General features: G+C 40.8%; 1 protein-coding gene across 4 annotated transcripts in view; it reads left to right on the top strand.

Moving 5' to 3' along the window:
* The window catches only part of MAPRE2 (microtubule associated protein RP/EB family member 2), a 102,766-nt gene that overhangs the window by 46,003 nt on the left and 32,620 nt on the right, over window positions 1–24,143 (top strand). For 3 of the 4 annotated variants that reach the window (XM_082046351.1, XM_082046349.1, XM_082046350.1), the window contains one exon: window positions 18,648–18,775. The exons of the other annotated variant lie outside the window; for it this stretch is intronic. In XM_082046351.1, coding sequence (XP_081902477.1) covers window positions 18,655–18,775 — 121 coding nt within the window. In that variant the 5' untranslated portion in view covers window positions 18,648–18,654. The remainder of the gene's footprint in view (window positions 1–18,647; window positions 18,776–24,143) is intronic. 4 annotated transcript variants of the gene reach the window in all.

The following is a 24,143-nucleotide window of genomic DNA, read 5'->3' as shown; positions in this document are numbered from 1 at the left end:
GCAGAAAGATTGGAGCTCTCACTTCCTATACCTAAACATCAGCTGAACAGTACAAGATTCTGTTTTAGAGGAGAGCTGTATTTTCATCATCCACCTAGGCAGAAATATGAAATAGGCTTGAAATTAATTATCACGCATCTATTTTAGATTTTCACGTGTCATAGGTGCTACTGATGGCTGTCTCACTGCTTTCCTTCAGAAGGGTTCTTTGTAAAACCTCTGTTGAACAGAACTCTCCGCTATCCTTTTGCGGTATGTTTGAACGTGGTTTTCTGCAGACATCAACAAGTCCATTTTCTTGTCCTTCTGCCTGTCATATCATACATTGAACTATGTCTAGAAAAGACATTTTGTGAGGCTGCTGGGTTAAGCACATGGTGACAGAAATAATTATATCACTTGCCCAGTTGTTCAGAAACTGAAGCTATTCTGCATCTAAATAGCCTTTCATCCAGAGGAGTACTCCTTAGTCTTGTAGAGCTTTGTACCCATTTGTATCCCTATCTAGTGCAATATAAAGTAATGCAGAATTACTGATGCTAATGCTGCATGTTATTTTAGGGCAATACATAAATAATACAATTCTGTATATTTCAGAAATAAACCTTTAGTGCACCAATGAAAATTTCCACTGTGGAATCCTATTTAGGTTCTCGTTGGTTTGTGGAAGCCTACGCTGATCTCTGGAGTCGCGACACCCATATCTGTTATTTTTCCCCTTTCTCCAGGGGGAAGAATGATACTTAATTCTTAGCTCTAAGTACTTCATGAAGTAAATTTCGACCATAACTGAAAGGAAACATGAAATAAAACACGTGGAAACTATGGTGAAACTTCTCCTTGATACTGGAAGAAAATAGACTTTTAATTTCTGTGAAAACCTTTTAGTAGCTAGACTAGTTTGGTCCTTGGCAAGTTTGATTTGCAGCAGCAGATCACTATAACAGGCTAGTAGCATCAGTATTAGGGCTGCTGCCACACTGGAGTGTTGGTGCCATGCTGACTTTGAAACAGATGTGTGGGGCAGTGTGGACAACTTCACCATATGACACATCAACTTGCTATGCCTCTGACTGTTGGGATGGTTTGTTTCATTTGTATCTAGAAATATGGAATAACTATGTAATTAAACAGTCTGGAGCATGACATCAGATCAGCAGTTGTGCAGATCTCATAGTGCGTACTTTGCTCGCAGTATGCTTCTACGTACTGCAGCTTTGCTCTTAAGTTAAACTGCATCTGCTATATGTAGAGAGTTTCAGTATTTGCCTTTCACTTCTCTTACCTGTAGTATCAGAAATGCTTTCTCATGTTACTTCTTTTAGCATGCTCCATTTCATAAATATTTTAAAACAGAAGTAGTGTTTGTTGATCAGAATAAATTTGTGTTTAGCAATTTACATATTCTCAGACTTAAAGAAAACCCCCAACTTTTACTGTTTCAAATACCAGCTCCTACCAAACACTTGATATCCAGCTCCTGAAGCAGATTTTAGAAGACCTGAAGTTTATACCATTTTACAGACTAGGAAGCTGACATGGAAAGAGCTGCCTTAAGTTATCCACTAGCTGAGGATGCAGCAGGGAATTGAACCTATACCACATGAGTCCCAACCATGTGCTCCATATTTGAAGCTACAAATAGTTTTCCCAAGTCTTCCAAAGGACATATTATATTTTGCAGACTGGGACATACGGGGCCGAGGTGTTAAGTTTCTCATCCACCCTTATTTAGCTGGTAAATGGAAACCAGGCACTTTGGTGCCGTCACAGAGAGATGTTACCTTTTGGAGTAAATAACTGTAATCAATCTGTATTTCTCTAGTGAAATGCTGTTTCAGGCACCCTGGATCATGAGTCTGACTTTAAAATCTGGTTGGAACTGAGGTGTCATTTTGTTGACCCAAAATAGATTTGGGCTCATTTCTGAGAACAGCATTGCATTTAATTATAGCTTTACTTGTATGTTCAAAGAAGACTGAAACAAATCAATGAGAAACTAAATAGACAGCTGTGTGGAGAACAGTTTTAAGCAGGGCATGTCTGCAGTGGGTTTTTTTGGCAAACTCTAGGCACCTTGTGTGGTTGATCAGCTCATTGTGTATTTAAAAGCTAGCTGTATCAAGAGTTTGAATATTTCCGGTTTGAATGGCATACCTAGACTAAACCACTCTGCTCTGAAAGGGATGAACTGTTGTACTTTCCTGTGCAGGATACCACGCCTCACTTTCGGTTTATCAGTGTACTGCTAGATAAATGGTTTTCTGGTCCTTCATACCCTGGCTGTATTGAAGTTTATACCCAGAACTTTCACAGGGCTGGGGGGGGGAGGAGGCCAATTTCCTGCTTATTTTGCTTCAGATCACTAAGCCAAAAGAAACTAAAACAAACAAACGAAAACCTTTTCCTGACTATGAGTATGTACCTTTTTAATGGTATCTGTTTTAAATATTTGGTTTTCCTAAGTGTTGCCTTCCTTTTAGAAAACATTAGGCTGCTGCCGCACAAGAGTGCAGCGCATAGGAACGAAAGCTGGACGGAAGCGGCGATTTCCTCACCCGCCACTGAAATAAGCTGTGTGGTGTTACGGAGAGTATCTGGCTGTCTGAATTCACTGCAGTGGGAGCTGATAAGTTCCATGCTGAAAGTCGAGATTTACGTTGTAGGAAAATCTGTTTTGGTCTTTGCCTTCCCAACTCCCGATGGAATTGCTGGCTGCCGGCTGGCCCCACATGGGCCAGAGCATCCTTCCTTCTGCACGACACATCCCTGCTGCTGTCTCTGGCCACTCTGTCCCTTCCACACGTGTGCAGCTTTACTCAGGGTGCAGAGGGAGAGACTTACTGCTTTGCCTTACTTGGGCAGAAGGCGTTTCTTGCTTTAAAATCAGGTTCCATTGAATATGGTAAGTAGGTGATTCTACAGAAGTAAAACAGATCATTTGTGTTGTTCAAATTGATAGGTTAAGGACAGGTTTCTTGCTGAGAACTGAGGAGAAGGTACATAGTAAAAGCAGTGAGCTGTCTTCTCACTTCATAGTACAGATGGGCATGACTGTCTTCATCCTCTGAAACTGTAAATACTAGTCAAAGCAAATGCTACTAAATATATTAGTAACTGAAACATTATTTCCAGAGGTGTTTGCTCTTGGCCTAACTGCTGCTGTTGCAGATCATGAGAATTTTGCCCTAGATTTCACTGGAAGCAGGAAAAAAGCAATAATAAATGTTTGTTAAGAACAACAGAAAACAACAACAAATAAATCGCCAAACAAACAAAACCACAAACAACAAACCACCACCACCACCAATAACATAAATCACACCCCATAAATTTGGCTTGAGCTTTTCTAAAAGTAGTATTTGTGATAACCACCTTGTCTGTCAAGCATCTGGGTTGCAACAACATAGTTACTAGCTACCCAAGACAAGCCCACCCTGATGACTTACAGCCCACAGCTACTAGCCAGTGTAAGAGGTACCACGCAGAAATCTTTCCTTGGTTCTTCCGAGCTTATGTACCCTCTATTTTCTTTTCTTTCACTTTCATAAAGCTGGCTTCTTGCTGCTACTGTTCTCCTTTAATCTTGTTTTCTGATTAGGGAGTTCTCTGCCTAGGGAGAGCTGGTTTTGTGCCTTCTGCTGGGCAGGTCCAGCTCTCAAAAGGTACAGAGAAAAATTGTGTGAAGATAAATGCAGTCATGTGTGATTCCCAGTTAAATGTCTCAGATGGTTATGAGGATGACTCTGCTCAATACTCCATCAGTAATTTGAAGCCTGGATATTCTGTGCGTGCATTATTGAGCTACCTCTCTGGACCTGGATTTAGATCTTCCTTGAAGGAAATACCTTAACAGTGTTTTGGGAGTTGAAGGTATTGGTTAAAATCAGGTAGCTTCGAGGGGGAGGAGAGGGGGAAGAAAACAATACTCCACAGACAACCCTGTTGTGTAAGGAAATGAAAGTAAATTTCAGACAGCACCATCTTCTCAGCTTGTATCCATGCAGTCTCACACACACAAAAATATAAGAGTACACCTAATTGGTACCCAGCCTCTGTGGGTTTTAGAAACATCCTGTAGGTAGGAGGCTGCTTTCTGTTTTTTGTTACGTGATGTGGGGTTTTTTTGTTTTGTTTTGTTTTTTTAAAAACTACCTTGTTGATCTGTATAGCAACAGCACTGTGTTTCTGGCATGCTAACAAAAAAAAGGAGTGAGTTTAGGATATGTGAGAGCTGAACCTCATGCTGTCACTTTTAGAAATAGATATTTTGGCTTCTGCCTGGTTTATTCAATAGAGCCTTCCTGGAAAGCAGGCACTGAAAAATGTGATGTGTGGTGAAAGAAAGGTGATTCGGAGTTGGGGCAGTGGACCAAGGAAGCCTGATTAAAGCTGTTTCTTTGAGTTTTTCCTCAAATGTCTGGTTTGAGGGGAATGCAGCTGCCTCGTGACAGGCAGGCTGGACCACAGGAACGTTCTCCCAGATGACATACCTGGTCTAACCTTCTGAGGTATAAAACTTGTTTTGGGAGGCAGTAAGAAAAAATAAGTGTAGTAGGTTTACATTTCAAGCCTTGCCATTTGAATGAGTGACTTTTTAAAAATATCTTCAGAGGTTTTGCCATTTGGGCTTGTCGGGGGGAGACTAGCCCAAAGCTAATTATAGCAAACGCTTGGTAAGGAAGAAGATAAAATCGTGTGCCAGCTTTTCATTTTGGGGATGCAACTTTCAGCCTTTGTTTGATAATTGAAAACGAGTGGTCTCGCCACATCTGTTCTCAATCACGCAAACCGCTGAGCGGGATGGCACGAAGGCTGCAGCGTGGCGTAAGCGTGGCAGCGGCAGCGAGACTCATGCTGCACCCAGGACAGCGTTTGGGAACTTGCATCCTCCTTGCTCCCCCGATCCTGACCTCCAGCTAGAGGCACCGATTGCTCGCTTTCCAGTATCAGTGCTAGGGAATGTAAATGGAAAACATCCGTGTTTCTTCTGCGGATGGTGTTAGCAGAACACTGCGTAGCTGTTTGGGTCCTGCTCAGATTTCTGCTGCCTGACTCATTGATAAAGCATCTTCTTCATATTGTTTCATTATAATTAGGTGGGAGGAGAAGGGGAGTATCAGCTATAAAAGTTTACTGAGCATGCATTTAACTGTTGCGTTTTTAAAACTGGTGGCTCTTTTCTTTTTAATGCAATTCTGTCGTCTTCATGCTATGGCAAAATGAAAATATTGCCTGTAATATTTTGGCAGAAGCTTGTCTAGTTTTCTGGTGGTATACTAAGTTATTAAATATTTGGTAGAGAAGGCTCTGTACGTGGAAAGCACACCCATTAAAGGGCTCAGCGTAACCGCTTCAAAATTATTTTTTTGTTTCCCATAGAGCCCCACGCTTGGTGAAGGGTGCTTTTGAGTGAAGTCTGTGTTTTGGTTTGGTTTGGGTTTTTTTTGCTGTGCTATCCAAACAGGAAACATAAACGTTCATCAGTGAGCAGAGACTGAAGGATGTAGCTTCCATAGGAAATCCTACAACCGTGCCAAATCACTCTGCCTGGAGAGGGATATGCCATGCAGGTCGTGGTCTTGATCTTCTGGCTCTGCATACGACTGCCTTGCATTGCTTACGTGTGTTGACTGGGAGAGGGAAGCGGGTTGAAAGATGAGTGAGGCAATGGAAGATGTACCCTGTGAATTTGGATCCTGCATGTGTGGAGGGGCAAGGACAGAAACACTGCTGTGAGCTTGTGTGAATTTAAACAGAATCTTAAAGTGGTTTGGAAAGATATTTAAATAGGCTATGCAAACTGAAAAATTCTCAGTTTGGAGTTTGTTTGAGATTTTTTCTTTGTAAAAACTGGGCCCTCCTCCAGTGTGGCAACTGACAAAGGCATAACTTACTTTATTCTGATGGTGTAGTGTAAAGCAATGCTGTATGTTCCTGGTTTTCCATATAGTTGTGTGTATTGTTTCAGAGGTTTAATTTTTAGTATTATGTTTCTTGGCAATTTGGAACCCTGAAAGCTAGTTAGTGAGATCTGTGAACTTCAGTCATATCTTTTAGGAGTAACTCGAGTGACTATTCCCCCTACAGCGGGGTTTCTTAGTACCATACAGATTTCTTACCCAAGCAGCTGTAATTTTTCAGAGATGCACATCAATGCAAATTCTTGCCTGTCACTCTGGAATGCGGTGTTGATGCTCAGAAGGGCTTGCTGGCAGTATGTATTAAACAGTTTTTGGGGAATGAAAATTCATTTTAGGCAAATTTCACATGGTTGTTAAGCTTCGCTTCTTAAGGTTAATCTCCGTGGAGCTAGTCCAGCAACATCATGAATAAGAAGCACTGAAATATTTGAAGTAGAATATGCATTTGTTTTACTTATGGATTCAGTGTTACACAAATCATAGCTTATTAAAATAGCTGTAGAATCTGTGAGTAATTGTTTGTATGGGAGTGGAGTACATAACCCAGTGATACGAAAGTCCCACAGGAGCTTTCATACACAGAAGGACTATGGTATATAGGAGTGCTGAGAATGTGGAGGCAGTCAAATGATAACTGTTTGAATGTAACAGATAAATTTTCCTAAAAGGACAGCATTCACATGTAAATAGCCGTTCTGTTGAAAACCTTGTTATGCAGAATGGCATTAATTATATTTTACTGAATTATTGTTTGGAGTCCACACCACTCCTTGCCCATATTAATGTTTCGAAGTTATGCAAGATGTAGGTTTTGAATCAGGATCTAAACCCACTGTTTTCAGTCAACACATTCATATTGTGCCAGTTGTCAGACTCAAGGATGCATAAGGAGTGTTTTCTTATTTTTTCCTTTAATATATACTTCTGTCTGCAGAAGTTTGGCTCTCCAATGTACATTTTTAATCCTTGGTCCCCAAGTGAGAAATGAGTTTCACAGCAACGATTAAGCTGTAGTTCTACCTTGACTCTTCAGCAGCTCTAGTTTTAATATGATGAGTTGGTTTTTTTCCACTGTCACCTTAGGCACCCCCTCCTTTAATTGTTCCTGAAGTGCTATACAGTGTGGACCTGGTGGTGCTGGGGAAGGAGATGAACATGAGTCAGCAGTGCGCTCTTACAGGGAAGAAGGCCAACCCCATGCTGGGCTGCATTAGCAGGCGTGTAGCCAGCAGCTCCGGGGAAGTGATTTTTTTTTTCCCCTCTGGTGCTTCTGAGACTGCATCTCACATACTGTTTCTGAATTTGGCCTCTCCAGTTTCAGAAAGATGGTGACATATTGAAGTGAGTGGTGGGGTGGGCCACCAGAATGGTCAGGGGGCTGCAGCGAGTGTGTGCGGTGGGTTTGGTCAGCTGGAGAAGACAGCTCGGGAGAGGGGAAGATCCTATTGCAGTCTTTAGCTGTCAAATGGTGGGGGCATGTAGAGAAGATGAAGCCAGGTTCTTCTCTGAGGTGCACAGGAAGAGGTTGAGAGGCAATGCCAGTCAGCAGCTGCAACAGTAGAAAGGGCTTTAGATACTGGGAGAAAAACTTCACAGTGGGGATAGTCAAACAGTAGAAGAGGTTCCCTGGAGAGGCTGTGGAATATCCATCCGTGGAGACTTGAAACTCAGCTGGATGAGACCATTGTCAGCCTTCTCTTGCTGGCTTTGCTGTGAACAGGAGGTTGGAGCAGATATCTCTGGAGTTCCCTGCCTACCCAAGTGACTTTATGATCCTATTCTGTAACTGTAATAGGCATAAACAGCCCTTGAGTTCAAAACACAGCGCACAACATGATTTAATCAGGCACATTAAAAGTGAAAGGAATATCACATACCAACAAATTTAGCACTACCACCAAGGTAAATCGCCCTATCATCAAAGTTTCAAATGAAAAAGAAAAACATGTGTATGCAGTCTCAGTTCAACTGCATCAGTTTCAACTGTTTTCTAGCTTAATTCTTACAAAAGCTGTCTTGCTGCTGCAGTGTATTAATTACTTGATATTACATTCTCTAAATCACTAGGAGCAACTTCTGCAGTTTCGTACCCAGGGATGACCAAAAGTTCCTACACGCACAGCAGAGCAAAGTGATTGTTTTGCTATGTCATAAAATTAATTTGTGCTTTGCAATTAGACATTGTCTTGAAATTAAAAGCTGATAAATTGCTCCCTGTGCTTTTAATGATTTACGTATTTTTTCATGCAGAAAACATTAAGATTATTGATAAATTTAATCTGCAGAAAATGTTTAACTATGGCTCTTAAACTGTGTCAGATGTGTGCTTAGTTTGATGTGCTCTTACAGGGAGTAGTACAGAACTGTTGTGTCGAATAACCTACAGCAACACTGAGAAGGCTGAAGAAACTAAATATTGACATTGCCGCACAGGTTATTACCTTCTTTACTGCACTTATATGTAGTCAAAGGTAATTCAAGCAATAAACTTTTTTTTTTCCACATTTATTGTGGGAGTTGAACTTGGTAATGTCACCATTGGCCAGCTGGAAGCAATACACTTTAGGAATTGACCTTAAGATATTCCATGAAAGGAGGCTAAATCCTATTAAACAGGACATCTATGCTTCTCTTAGCTTAAGGTACAAGGCTTTACTGGGGTTCATAGAAAAAGACTTGTAATTGCCAGTAATTCTGTTCTTACAATGACAGTTGCATCAATGGACTAAGTACCATCTAAAGAACATTATTTGGGAAAACAAGGCTTTGGGGATTTCCCCACCTAGCTAGGCAGAAGATTTTAAAAGTTAAATCTAAAAGAAGACACTGACTTCACAGACCTTCAAAGACCAATACGGTTGAAAAAACAAACAAACAAAAAAAAACCCAACAAAAAACAGTTTCGGGGAAGCTTTACTTGGTGCTGGTAGTCTCAGCAATTGCGTTGGTAGTGCAACAATGGTAAAATAAGTTTGTGGTTACTGGCACACAGTGAGAATAATACATTACATAAATCACAGATGGTTGAGCTAGCATGTTCATAAAGGGCAATTTACTCCATGAAGGATTAGTGAATTTTAGTTTTAGTTGCTCCAAAACTAATTTAGCAGTTAAGCAATTGCACTTAGAAGTTCAGCCCTATTCTAGATAGTCCTTGGTAGGATTAATTCTTAAGTGCAAGTCATTTGCTGTTAATATCTTGAGCACCAGAATAATTTCAGAGTGTCTCCTTTTCTATTATAGTATTAACTCATGAGAATGAAGGGAGAGGTCGAGTTACTTTGGTATCCAAACCCAAAATTAAGCATTGTGGCTGGTAGTATTAACACTTGAAATCTTTATAATATTAGTAATGAACTGCAAAGAGTTTGCACAAGCCAAAGGCAGGGCTATTTATTTGAGCCTGTTTCAACAAACTTGGAGATGTCAAAACTCTGAGATTTTTTGTATTATTACTTTTGGTCTAGCTTTCTTCACCAGTGGTGGGGGGAGAAGTGGGAGAAAGGTTGAATGCAGAGCCTAGGAAAAGGCCGTATAGTGTGTTGTATAGTGGTCTGCAGAGGCAGCTCTGGCAGGAGATCTACACGTGGTTCAGGTCGCAGCCATCTGCTGGAGAGCTTGGCCCTAGAAACCTGCGCACTGAGTGTCCTGCATACCCAGCAGAAAGCCCAACACTCGTCCTTTGAAACCCAAATGGCAGCAGAGGAACCGTGGACAACCATGCCAGAGCTTAATATTTTGCGTTACAAAAATATACGGCCGTGTTTTAGAGAGTGATGCACCCCTAAAAGCAGCCAGCACTGTTGCCTGTTGCTTCATCTGTTGTCACATGCTTGTTTACAACTGCAGGGTAAAGATGGCTTAAAATAAATGTTGTCTTATACCCCTGCTCAGTGTCGTCACCTTCCTGCCGCGATGGCTTGCTGAGGGACAGAGCGGGGCTGGCTGCCAGCTCTGTCCTGCAGGCTCTGCTCCAGCACCTTTGCCCGTGGCTCCTGAAATGGCTGCACTGGTTGCATGAGCAGTTGCAGTGCTATTTCTTGTCCTTTCTCATATGTCACATCAAATGCCTTCAAAATGCCTGCTCAGAAGGTGACTTTCAAAAGGCCTTACTTTCTGCAGTAATGGAGTTGGACTCAATCATCCTTGTGGGTCCCTTCCAGCTTGGGATATTCTGTGATTTTGACATGTGTATATTAAGGTTAGAATAAATGTTGCAGTGCATAAATCAGTGTGTATCTGCATTTGTTTTTAAAGTGAAAGAAAGAAAAGCTGATGCATGACGAAGTCCTTGTGCTCTGTATACTATTACATCATTTGCCAGTAGAAAAGGTGTATTGAAGTCCCTCTTTTAGCTAGTGCCAGAACTTTCCCATGGGAGTGCTCTCAGGGTTAACTTCGCATGCCTTGGACAACCAGACTTTAACAAGTGTACTGCAGTCTCCTGTTAGGGAACATCAACTATGTGTTAGGAGACAGCCATCGCATGTCCCCTTGTTTAATCCTCCTGTTTTCCCTTCTTCCCAGCCTTGTCCTCCTCTGCAACCCATGGATGCACAGTGCCTGTCTCCTGCTGAGTCACTGCCTCGCTCCCTGGGCTCTGGGCGGGGGTGTGAGGCACTTGGAGGCTGCTCAGGCCCCCCCTCAGGAGGGCTGTATAGTATTACAAAATCTAATTTGCCATTACGTTATGGTTGGAGTAAATCAGCACGTTACTTTAGCCTTTCACCTCCGAATGTATACATGTCAGGGGGGAGGAGGAGGGTAGCAGAGCCCCGGATAGGTCAAAACTAAATTCATTTGGTGACTTCATCTGACTCTAGCTAGTTGGCTCTCATCCCTGCTGAAACTCCCAAGCCTTGTCCATGGCGTTTTCTGGACTTAAAAGGCGGAAATGGCAGGAGTCGGGAGCAGCGGGCTGCCTGCCCTGCCAAAGCTGCTGCTGGGCTGCAGCGCGGCTGCTGTGCCGCTGGGTTACGCCTCTGACGTAGTGCCTCGGGTGCCCGGCAGCGCTGTTTTTTCTTAATCAGGGTTTCTGATTATTTTTATCCCTTCCTAATCAGGGGCAGATGTTTCCCTGGTGTAGATGCAGGTGACTGCTCAGGTGTGTGGGTGTATCTGCATCGTTTTGCCTGGGAGTTCACGTGCTGCACTCAGGTGGGGCAGTGGCTTTGGGGACAAGCTCTCCTCAGCTGCTGTCTTCATTTTTTAGTAAGTCCGTATTTGCTAAAGCACTTGGGAATCTACTCTCTGAAAATGTGACTACTCATCCATCATCTAGTGGGAGCAAAAAGATTGGAGGTCCCCATGTTGTTCGCAGAACCCAGGCCAGGAACTGAGGCTTTTCTCTCAAGGCATCCTCTCTCCACCATGATGAGTGTACTTAGCACTGCTGTTACTTTGCTTTACAGAACTTTTTTAACTTCTTAGAAATCCTTCAGTGATATCTGCATGTATGCATACTAATCTGTTATTTTCTGTATGACAAAAAAATAATAACAAAAGGAGAATTAAAGCTCCCATGTTTGTCTTGGTGAATTGAGACTTTGTTTCACAGAAGATTAGATGTTGGTTTATTCATCAGCTTTTTCAAGTTACAAAATGATCATAGATCTCTTCTGTTGTCTAAAATGTACGTGTTTCTAATTGACTTGGGTTTACTGTATAAGTCTGGGAATTATTTTTCTTTGAGTCAACGTTCCCCCCCCCCCCAATCCTTGTCTGTTGTGACAGGTAGTTACCCAAGTCTATTGTGAAAGTTTTACAGGTTGAATGTGTTCCTTCAGGGCATCAGAACAGCAATTCAGGCTTAAGATCTTGGAGTCGAAAGCCTTGGCTGAGGGGGTGGGTAATAACTGCAAGTAAAAGCAGTTTATTTTTTTAATATCGCAGCCTTGCCACACTTACGTTTCTCTCATTCTGCCCACTTCAAAGGTTTTTGTGGTTCTCCATTTAAAAAATGCCTTCTTAATTTGTAGTCATATTCATTTTATACTGAAATTTGAGTGTCCTTTCCCTGTGTTAATGAGTGCTTGTTCAGCACCAAGCATTGCTATTGCTTTTTTCCATGGAGGTGCAGTTTGAGGGTGCCGTGCACTGCTGTGGTTCACCCCTAAACCAGTCAGAGTGAATACACCTTTGTGGAAATGGTGGCGGTCAAAGAGTCTGAATTGCTTCCATTTTCTGTAAGTTGTTGATGTCTGCCTTTCTTGAACCTCTGTCCTTTGTCAATAATGTATTTTTATTTAGTTGAGGTTTGTTTGCTCATAGAAATGGATAAGCAGCCTTTCAGAATATGCAGCTTCTTTCAGCCTCAATTAAGATATCATGTGGTTAAGTGCTAATATCGCATTGTACTTTTGGAGGCAAAGGTGAACCCTGAAGGAGAAAATAAAAAGTGTTAGTATTGCTGTGGAGACCTGACATTATGTATTATGTTGCCATACAGTTTCAGTGGCAGCAGGAGGAATGAAGGAATGAGAAGGTAGTCGGAGAAATAAAAAATCTTACGCTATGCAAATATGACTGCCAGATTAAAAAAAAAAAAAAAAATCAAATTCAAGCAACTTAGTGAGTGTGGCTTGTCCTCCTCAGGTGCCCTAAAACATTCCAAGCCCTAAATCACTTTATTGGAATTTGTAACTGTTCTTCTGATTTGAATGATCATAGCTGGGTAGTGAATAAACTTAAAACTATTTTGTAAAAAGTATCCAATAGACAGTGTAATACATTGGTAGTTATTGGGCCATCTCAGAGGTTTTGGCTCAAACTCTGTATATTGTTTGAATACTTTTGATTGTGTTTTTTCAGATTTGGGGGAACTGAATGTTTGGAAAAGAACCAGTATTTTTCTGCCTCGCATTTGTTTTTTAATTTTTCTGAAGCTGTATGTACCACAAAACAGTGCTACCACCAGTCTTTATAAGAGTTACTCAGATTTGCATCTAAGCCAGTCCTTGAGACCCATCATAAAGGTTTATGTAGGTCAGAACATCCCAGTGTTGGCATGCAGCCTCTGATTTAAAAGAACAAAACTTAAAACATGCCCTAATCCAAAGTAAATCTCTAGCACTCTAACCTCGCTTGCATTTAAACAGGGAACTGCAATGAGAACAGTAGAAAATATGCTGTTTGCAGTGTTAAATGGTAATCCTGCAATATTCAAGCGATCAAACTGTACATGGATTGCCTCAGTATAGTCTAGACTCTGTAGCATGCTTTGCAAATAATTTTAGGCCTTCAAGTCAGATCCATTTTGGGAAGTTTAAATGGCATTCAGAAGTGAGATACGTGAATAATAGAAGATTTTTAACATTTCAGGGCCATTTAGTAACATGAGAACAGTGCACAAGAGATTTGACATTCATAATTTTAAAAGGTGTGAATTTCTTCTCATATTACAACCAGAAGGTTTCTTTTCTCCTTTTCTTCTTTTTTCTGTGCCAATATCTCATTGTCATTAATCTTGAACTGTTTGAGTTTCTGACTAGGTAGAGCCTTTATTTTGTTTGCTGCAAATATCGCCTCGGTTGCAGTGTTCTGATGTGAGGGCTCTGGCCGCGGCCATTGAATTTGCTGTGGGAGTACAGCAGAAGTCAAAAGGGAGAGTAAAAGCAGTCTTGTCAGAACTGTGCTGGAGATTTTCGTGTTGTTTTTTCTGTCCTGGGGACTCCTTTTGGTGAAGACAGCCTCAAGTATAACTGGTCTCTAATGGCTGTGGTGAAGGCTGTATACAGTGAATGGTAAAGAAGCAGGCAAGGTCCAGCTGCACATCACCTGCCATTTCAGGATGATATGAAAGGATGAATTTTCCTTCTACAGGGATGTGGCCACCGGGGCGGGCAGGTTTCTCCCTTCAGGGATTTTTGTTTTTCTGTAGCTTTCATCTAGAAAGCCTTCCCAACAGGAGCTACAGCAGTCTCACTCAGCTACATCTCAGCCTTTCTGCTGTATCTTCCGCTTCAGTAATTTTTGATGTGAGATCTTTTGTTTTACTGGCAGTATCTATCCTGATGCAATCAGGTGCCAGCTTCCAGAAGGCTCCTCTTTGTATTGTCACAGAGGCTTTCTACTGGGTTTAAAAACTTAACATCCTACCGTACCTAACTGTACAAATCAGGAAGGCCTTGCAGGTTCAGAGGTGATGGCACGTGTGATGAGTTCTTACACTGCAGATAGAGTAATTGCTGTAATCCTTCCAGTCTTGCCATTATTACTGGTTTGGCATAATACAGCATCTGCTGTCAACAACTGTTAGTTTCTCCCTGGAAAAACAAATATGCCTCTTGCAAAACTGTCCTTAAACACAGCTGGTTAACACCTTGTAACAGCTGCAGTTATCTGTAGCAAGAGCACTGGAAAGTGCCTAATAGCTGAACATATGATGCTGCATGTAATGCCTTAAAAAATTAATACTCCTTCGAGTGTAGTGTTTACCGTCAGACATGCTGAGCCAGTATATTTCTGAATGGGGAAACTACTTAAGCATGATTTTCAGCACCTAAGTAGTCCTCTAAACTCAGGTCTGTGGTGCTTAACTGTGCACGTGTGAAGTGTTTTTCTGAAATAGCCTGGACTAATATGTGAAGATTCTCCTATGGCTTGTTTGCATTTACTGGCAATTTGAATTTCAGTTTCTTTTAAGTAGAACAAGGCAGAGGCCTTTGTGGTTAGGCCGTACTGTAACAGCCAGCGGTTTTTAACCTCCATCTGTGTGCTCTCAAGTGGGAGATGTGATGTGCTACCTTCAATCTGCTTTTACTTGCTGCAGAACTGCCAGGCAACTCTTTATAAGGTGGAAGCTTAAATATCTCAGCGAGGTAGATGCTGTTTTTTCAGTCTTATATAAGCCTTATCACAGCCTTATGCTTGAGAGCCTTCAGCCTAACCAAAGGAAAGCCTAACAAGTCAAAAATGGAAATAATGTTATTGGGACATAGAAGTAAGTTGTTAGCTACTTGGCTATTCACAGAATACAGCCTGTAAGTCTCCACCTGCCCAGCCGTTCTCTTGCATCACCTTACAGATGTTTATTAATATGTGCTTCGAATCTAGATCGTGTTTTTCAAAGCAGTTCAGCACGTGGGGAACTGAGTCGTGGAGCAAACCTGGGCCCAGCTGTGGATGTGGAGCACAGGGTTTCTTGCCTGTCACCAAGCATGGTGGCTCTGCTACCTATGCCTGGCTCTTCTTTTTAATTCTCTTTCCTATCTCGCTCTCTCTCTTTTTTTTTTTTTTCTCTTTTTCTTTTTTCTCAAGGTCTGTCTGTGTGGCAAACAGGATATGTGTACATCTGAGCACTAAATTACAACGTGGTTACTGTAAAGGAAACCCTTCTCAGCTGACATTAAGACATTGCCATTGGGGGGGGGTGAGACAGAAGCAGCAAAGACATGGTGAACTCTTACGAGAAAAGAGGCCGTGAAAGATTCAGACATGTTAACGAGTCACTGAGAATAAATGGCAATGGCATGATTTTGATTGTTGTTGTTTTTTTTTTAACAGAAATTCTGATGCATTTTGCATACTTTTGTTTAAAATTGTATTGATATACCCTTGTGCTTTTATGTGTGTACAAATGTGAAGCTATTGTCTCTAACTAATAGCCTGAACTTTCATTTGACTCGTAGACCATAATTCATTTGCAGACACAGCATAAGTTATATTACAGACATCCTTAAGGGTATTGTTGTAAAACTCAAGGTTATTCATTTACTCACAGTTTCCTGAAGTAGAATTCTCTATCCCATGAACTGCAGCAAAGAGGTTGTTTGCTCTCCTGTCATCTTGTAGAAGGATAGGTGTTTGTCTTTACAGTTCCTCTTGGAAGAGAATGATGAGGGAATTTCTGCTTCCTTCCTGTATGTGGATTTTCTTGATCTTTTTAACAGAGTAGAATTGCTGCTTTCACTACTGGTAGCTGATGGTTGTTCTGAGTTCTGCCTGGTCTCCAGAGGGCAATCAGATTTGGATGAAGTAGTGGCAATTGCAAATCAGAGTAGCTTTATTTCAAATGTTAGCATCTAAATTTCTGTAGCTTCTTTAGGAGTGAGTGGACCGCTCCATATTGATCTCTTGATTTAATATTAAACTCACTATTCTGAATCTTAAGAGACTATTCAAGTCACTATTAAGCTGTTGCTTGAACTGATCTTACAAACAATACTGAAGATGTTAGTTTAATAGTGACAGTATCTTTCTGTTACTTCTTAGCTATATGAAAAGGCTAGGAATAATAAAGTAAAAGCCATGCTAACACTGACAGTTTAAACTTCAGATGCCATGAGTAACAAAGGTGCTGTTTGTCTTTGTGCTGTGCTCAGTCCCTTCCTGATGCTGAAACTGAGATTACATGGTTAGCCGTTATGGTGTGGTTTCAAGAGTAAATGGGCACTCCCTGTTTCTAAAACTTTGTTCCTAGCGCCCGGTTCAATCCAAGCACTTTGCGTGTGCCAATAAAACGACCTTTGCAAACTGTTACAGTGAATACAGTGCTATGTTCATACAATTAGCTGTGCTGTTTGGGAACTGGCGGGAAGAACTGAACAGGCTGAGGACAGGCTCATTTCTTCCGTACTTTGGAGATGCCCATACAGAAGTGGGTAGAGGGGCAGCCTGGGTCTGAATGAATTGCTGGCAGTAATAGCCTAACTATTGGAGCATGAAGTTTTGAGCTTTCTTGAGCTTACTTTCCCTTACTGGTCTGTCTGTTGGTTTGGGGTGGTTTTTTTTGCCTTTTTTTTGTGTGTGTGTTTTTTTTTCTTTTTTTCTTCTCATCAAGCAAATTTGGGGATTTTATATTTTGGATCTTAATGTCAGTAGATCAAAGAATCACAGAATTATTTCACTTGGAAGAGACCCTCAGGATCATTGAGTCCAAACATAACCTAGCCTAACTCTAGCACCAAGCCATGTCCCTCATCCAAATGCCTTTTAAACACCTCCAGGGATGGTGACTCCACCACTGCCCAATTTGAATGGTCTTCTGTTGTTTGTGAAATTTGTTTTGTAGTAGATGACCTGTTTTATGAACTTTGTCACCTTGTGTTTTAAACACATTCCCTACTGTACGTACTTACACACTGATATGTTACTGTGTCAAGTTGCTAGTGGGTTTCTTACAATTTTTATCTGGGTTGCTCCAGGATGCCTGAAAAATGGATGGAGTTAACCTGCAGTCTTTATGTTCTCTGCAGACTTGTCTATCAAGCTTCAAACAGTTACATTTTTTGCAAATTGTCAATTGAAATAATCCATGCAGACTTCAGATCCCACTGGAGAGATCCTACTCTCTTTCATTGAGGAAGAAGGTTGAGGTCCAAGGCTGAGGTGGCAGGGCTGGCACCACTTAAGTTTAGCTACAAGGTGTCACTAGACACAAAGGAGTGCAGTCCCCACCAAACCCTTTCTTTCCAAGAATAACAGTGCAACTTTGACTGTTTGATCATTTCTGTAACACCTCATACTTGGATTGTTACTAGTGGACCTCCTGAAGTCTTGGGAACATTATTTATACTTTTCGTGAATTATCTTGACTCTGCTCTTTGAAACTATTGATGAGATGAACTTGAATGTGGTCGTGTTTAATCTGGACAATGTCTTGCAATAGAAACCTGTAACCTAGTGTAGAATAACGGGGAATACAATCAAGTAGTATGCATTTCCAGTCTATGCATTTAGAGACTGGATGGTAAAAGCTCCTGTGAATTAGACCTGCTTGCAGGAAAGGACCGTAGCTAACTTGAAGGATCTATTTAGGTTGATGTGGCTATGAAAACTTCCAGCAGAGTGCCATTTTCCAAGGTCTTGGTGAAACATTATCCGAACGCAGTCTGAAACAGTGTGGCTGCATCCAAGGAGGACTGCTTACATGACCAGCAAGCGAGCTCTGACTTTATAAGAGACTCAGAAGATTGATTTGTTTAATCTAGCCTACCTCGGCACTGGGACAGACTCTTGAGTGCTGTCCCTAATGCAATATGGAATCAGCTCTGGGGAAGAAAAAGCCATTAGAGCTGGAAGGTAATGTTGGCAGAAGAACAAATGGGTTTAAGCTGAGAGGAAACGTTCTTAATGATTTAGATGACTTTGCAGCAGCTTTCCAAGCAGACGGTTGGGAGTGCAACTCTCAGTTACTTTCAGGATAGAGGTTGCTAGATTGATAAAAAGGATTGTCTGCTATTCACTCTGTGACTATTAGGAACTGAATTAATGATCCAAAAGGCCCCCATCCCAGTAAGAAATTGGTATTTAAGTAGAACAGCTACATCTTCTAGAAGTTATCTGAAAATTAAATACTGGTTTAGGCAGTCTGCTCAACATGCCGTGGCAAAAAGCTGAGGGATAGACGTCAGGTCACTGTATTTGTACAGCACTGTGTAATGAAATCCCAGATCTCTGATGCTGTCTGTTTATCTTTAGGCTATGTCTGATTCTTTTTTCCCTGCCTTATTAGCATTAAGTGGAATGCTGTATGTTTATGTGTTCTTTAAGTTCACAATATAAGCCACAGAAACGTGTTCATAGATTTCAACAGGACACTGAGGAGGCCATGTATCATCAACGAAGGAAAATTAAGCCTCCTTTCTCAATAAATAAGAGAAGGTTGTGTAGTGATGCAGCATTTCCTTCTTTTTTTTTTAACAAGAAATGTAAATTCATTGTATCCAGAAAATAATTATCAAAATGTCAATAACACTTTTTTTCCTTTTTTTTTTTTCCTAGTTGGGGAATGGCGGTCAACGTGTACTCTACCTCTATAACCCAAGAGACTATGAGCAGACATGACATCATCGCATGGGTTAACGATATATTAGCTTTAAACTACACAAAAGTCGAACAACTCTGTTCAGGTAAGAAAGCGTGGTATGCTCTACAAATGTTTATTTTAAAACCACTCTAGAAGTCTGATTTGTTGAAAATAGATAACTTTTGCATAAAACAGTTACTCTGGGAAGAGAGGTGTACGTGCAAAGGAAACGTTTTTGCGTTCATGTTAATCAAGGGAAGATAAGGTACCTCCAGAAAGCACAACAAATGTAGACGTGAATGTGATGAATGTAGCAGAAGATACATAGGAGTAATAAAACGGCTGACTAAGCAAGAAAATAATAGCATAAGCTTTTGTATTTTAAAGCTAGCAGGGTGGTATCTTTTTAAATGGAGAGTGGACATAGCTAGGAAAGAGACAAGTAGAAAACCAACACCCTGGGTAAACAAAATTCTTCAGCACCTTTTCCTTCCTGGTAAGAGTCCTGAAATCCCTGCTAGTGTTTGCAGGAAAAGAGCACAAGTGTGACTGTGGAAAAAAACCATGGTTTTGAGGAAATGAGCTTTTAGCTGCTGTGAGGGCTTTAGGAGTTTGTCTAGAAAATCTGTCTGTTTCTCTTTAAATGAAACTGTAAGTAATGTTGGTAATGAGCCCTGAAAAAAATTGTAGAAGTTTGAATATTTTGGACATTTTGTTTAATCAAAGTGGCAACTACAAGATAAGTGTTAAACAACAGGGTCTGTAACTAGATGATGACTACAAATGACACAAACTAAGGTTGATGTTTCACTGAGAATACAGATGCCCCTGGGGAGTGATTCTTTCTGATTTCCTACTGTGATTTTTAAATTTGAAGATGTTTGTGTTGGAGGAGTTCTAACTTTGATTGCTACTTCCAGACAACTGCCATGCTGGGAATATCTTACTTATGAAGACAGTGCTCTAAGTACATAGAACTGAAACCACATTACCACATTTCAGCTATTTACTGGTCCAGCTGAAATGCATAAATGGGGTCTTATGAATATATTTGAATTTACCTACCATTCTGGATAATTTTTCTTTCTCAGAAATGTTCCATGAAAGGTACAGAAAATCCTTTGAGGATGACAGCCTCATAGCCTGCTCTTCAAAATTTAAAAAACAAATCTCAGCTGCAGACACAGGCTTACATTCTTGCAGGCTTGCACAATGACTATAAAATTGACGTTGAAAAAGTGCAGGTTAAAGTGCATGTAAGTAACTGATATAAACTAAATAACTAAAGACATAGAACATGGGAAATAACCTTCTTAACAGTCATAAACTTGAAATAGAAAATTTATATTTAGCTGTTGTTATATTTACATGTCCGGAAGTTAGACTACATATTTTCTTTTGGTGAATTGTACATTAAAAAAATACTCAAGTGGGGGGATATGTGTGCACATGTGTGTAAATATGGGGGTAGCTATATATATACACATGCACTTTTAAGGAGGTAGAAAGATAGAAGAAAATAGGCATTTTCATCCCAAAATACTCAACGTTTGCCATTGTTTGAAAGAGGAAACACACTAGACAAGTTATTGACTTGTTCCTGCATAGTTATTTATATGCTCATAAACAGTTGAAAGGAAGCTTTTGAAGTGAATTCTCTGTCAAGTTAAATGTGTGTGGGCTTAGGAAAAAAAACAACATACACACACAAAAAGTTTCCCAAAATAGGGGAGAGGTGTTAACTCAGGAAATTTTGATTATGCAGATTACAATGAGTTAAATATATTTAAGAAGAGCAGATTGAGAGACTTCAGCTGGGTGGGGCAGGCAGGAGAAAAGCACAGAAATTGTTGCAAACCCATTGTCCCATTTCATCATGCAGCTTCTTATACAACTCTTTCTGTGACCTCCAGTGAAGATTTTGGGACACACCACAAGGGAAAAACTGAAAAAGGATTGTCTTATTAGAGTTCTTCATCCTGCATAAAATTAAATCTTTCTTCTATTAGAACTTCCTGGATTGTATTGATTGCTATAGTTACCTGATGCTTTTGCATTCATATCTTAACAGGTGAAAGCTGTAAATTTGAATTTCCCCATTTGGTTCAATAGTTGAGCTTGATACTTACACATTCTTATTTTTAGGTTAATGTTCATTACAATTCCAGAAGGGGTTTTAATAGTTTCTTATCTGAAGAAACATTCTGGTGAAGTCCTTCCTGTGGTCTGAAGGACTTTACTCTCTGAACTGATGAATCTAAACTCTGCTAGATTATCATGGGCACTGGAGCACAGTACTCTTATGGACTAGGTCCTTTCCATTTGAGGCTGCATAGTCCATTTCTCACATTCAAGAGACGCGTGTGTAGGGATTGAAGAGAGATGGACAAGAAGCTTTGGGAATCTTTCTGTATTTAATATATTAATAGCTTACCATGTAAACTCCAAATAGTTTATTTTATATATATATAGTTAGTGTACTTCTAGTGTAGTTTACAAGATGGAAACTAGGGGAAGAGTAGCACAAATGACCAGACAACTAACAGGCAGAGCACCAGCAAATGTGGTATGGACTGTAGTTGGAGAACAGTTGAGCTAACTCATTCAATCTGGTGTTCCTTTGACTGATGTTCCTTGAAGCATTGGCAGATTTCATGCAGCTTAATGTTAGTTTCCATTAAATATGAGCATTTCTCCAGGACTTCAAAGAGAAGGAAGATGTGGGAAACTCTTTACAACTATGAGGCATTTCACAGCATTAACAGGGAGCTGCAGAGCCAATGTAACTGAATTTTTATAACCTACTGTAAAATTGTATGGACATTTTCTTCTTTTTTTAGAAAAAAAGCATTAGGATTTGTCATGCTGTTATATGACTGTTCAGTTCTTGTACATTCTTGTTAATAAGGAGCAATTGAAAGGCCATAAAAAGCTAAATTCAAGGCCAAAAAAAGCAGGAGAGGGAAGTAGGTGGGATGCTAAGTCTGAACAAAAAACTCAAAGGTGTTTCTTTTAGGAGGCATGAGCTACCTAGATGTGTCATATGCTTACATTCAGCACCTGGCTGTGTGATCTCACGTGTGCCCACATTTTGCAGCCAATCTGGCAATGATTTTGGACATTCTGAGCTTAAGCAAGAAGGAATAATGTGACATTCTACCTTTACTAAAGGCTTTATTCAGAGCATACCTAAAATTCAACGTGACAGTTAGTAATAAAGACAGAAAAAAACAACCAGACCTACATTTCCTCATTGCTGTGGAGAAGTAGCTTTGATAATACTCTTTCTGTAACAATACCAGCCTATTCCCCAGTTGCCAGTTACAGAAACAGAGCTGCTAGGGTGAGGAGCAGCAAAGGAAGAGGCTGTCTTAGTCATGAAGTATTTGTATTCTTTGGGAGTCTTAGATGTGTTTTTGTCTCTGCTAAGTAGGCCAAGCAAAGTGCAGTATCCCCTGAGATTTCTGAATGCCTGCTGTAGTAGTGGTGTGCCAAAAAGTCCAGGTTATGGATGGATGCAGCCCTGAAGAGTCTAAATTTAGTCTGCAGCTCCTCTGGCAATTTAGTTTTGATAACTCGAGAGAAAATCTCTCCAAGCATCTCAAAGCAATACAATTCTCTTTGCTTTAGGTGAGTGTCATTTTGTCAGTTTTTGGTCTCTGAGACTGACTTCCTGCAAGGTTGTTAACCTGAATATGAAATTTATAATCCATGGGTTTAACTGAAGGCATAGTGCATTGTCTTTAGATGGGCATTAGACTTGAGAACATTTAATTTGATACATGAATGAAAAATAATAGAGGTCAACTGAGTGGATTTAATGTAGTAGGATCCCATCTGCAACACCCATAGGCTTGGGGAATAGGAGTTCCAGATGAATGATGACACTAGTTGTTTCTTAGGAGTCATGCTATTTTTGTAATGAATACACAGTGGCTTCCTAAAAAGAATTCTGACTAAACAGCTTAGAACTGAATTTTCTTTACCAAGGCTGGTTTTCATCTATAGGGAATACCAAGTGAACATGTTAGAGGGCTTTTTATGAGTGTTTGGCTGCTACATGGGAGTATATTCAAAATAAGAGTCAGGCAGGAGACTATAGAGGGCTTGCATATGAATTAAAAAGCAGCAACACAAAGTGTACAAGCTATATAAATTATGAGAAAGGAAGCTAGAAATAGTAAATATGTGCAGAAAGGAAAATGAAGCCTGAAGTGAGGTATAATTTCTGGCTTTCTATACTTGTGTGATCCTTTGTGGTTAAGGAAAGCAGAATCTTTCCCCCTTCTCCTGCATTTGAAAATTCTCAGTAGAATTATAAACTTGCAAATTGCCTGCAGTGCATGCAGACCTTCTGTCTTTCAGGGTTTGTATGCAAGGATCAAGGATTGAATGTGGGGTGTGGTTTTTTTCCCTTGCTTTTAATAAATGACCATATTATAAAGAGAGCATGTGGCTTGGCATTTTCAAATTTCAGACTGTGATGCTTTCTCTGCCAATGCCCTACGTGTTGCCACAGGGAATTTTTCATGTGGTGACTACTGTAGCTAGTACCGTATCTCTGTTGGCATCTCTCTTGTGAAAATATGTCGTCCCTTTACACATACATTTTGTTGATACTCCACCTCCCTGATGTCAGAAGAAGGCAGCCAGTGTGACGATAGGGCAGATGTTGTTCTTTGCTTGGCTTTGTGTTGCCTCTCCAGCTCAGGATTTATGGGAGAGCTTCTTCACAGCCTTGGTGGGCTGTTGTTCCTTGTGACTGGTGCTGTGCAGGGAGTAGGGTTGTTCCCAGCTTGCTGAGGTAGTCTGGGTTTCCTGCTTGCAGGGACTGTGCCTGGGGCTGGTCATCAGCCCCTGGGCCTGGTAGCCTTTGCCAGGCGGCCGTTGTCCCTCTGGCACCACCCTGACCATGGGCCCTCCGCAGCAGGAGGAGGTGGTGTGAGAGAGACTTTTCTGCTCTCCTGCACCCACCAAAGATCTTCCTGAGCAGGGCTGAGGGAATGGGAGAAGAAAGGTGTTGGTCTGGCAGAGAGAAGGTGAAAAGGACTTTTTCTTCTGCGTGTCATTTGTGTGTATATACATGCAAAGGGGTGTATTCCGTGGCTTAGCTGCATAGGATTTGTTTATTTTTTCATGTCTCAGAAGGTATATTTTGCTCACTGCCCATATGAACCTATAACTTCCTACATATATGTTACTAAAATCTGTGTTATAGGACCCTGTTGGAGCATTTGGTGCCAGCATGGTTTCTATACAGCCTGGTGTGCTAGTGCCTGCAAAGCTGAAGCAGCTTGCTTCAACATCAGTGGAGTCTGGATGTGTTGTGTTGGTTTGATTTGGGGTTTTTTTGAGTATGCATGTTGGTTTTTGTTTTGGTGTTCTGTTTTGTTTTGTTCTTTTCCCCTCTCCCCAGTTTGCAGCCTTGCAAAGGCTGGGTCTCTAGACCGACTTGGAAACATGATTAAAAC

This window comes from Streptopelia decaocto (genome assembly GCF_964273445.1).
Source record: "Streptopelia decaocto genome assembly, chromosome: 2".
Lineage (NCBI taxonomy): Eukaryota > Metazoa > Chordata > Aves > Columbiformes > Columbidae > Streptopelia > Streptopelia decaocto.
Note: the sequence above shows the minus strand (reverse complement) of the source record. Positions and strands in the feature narration are given on the sequence as shown.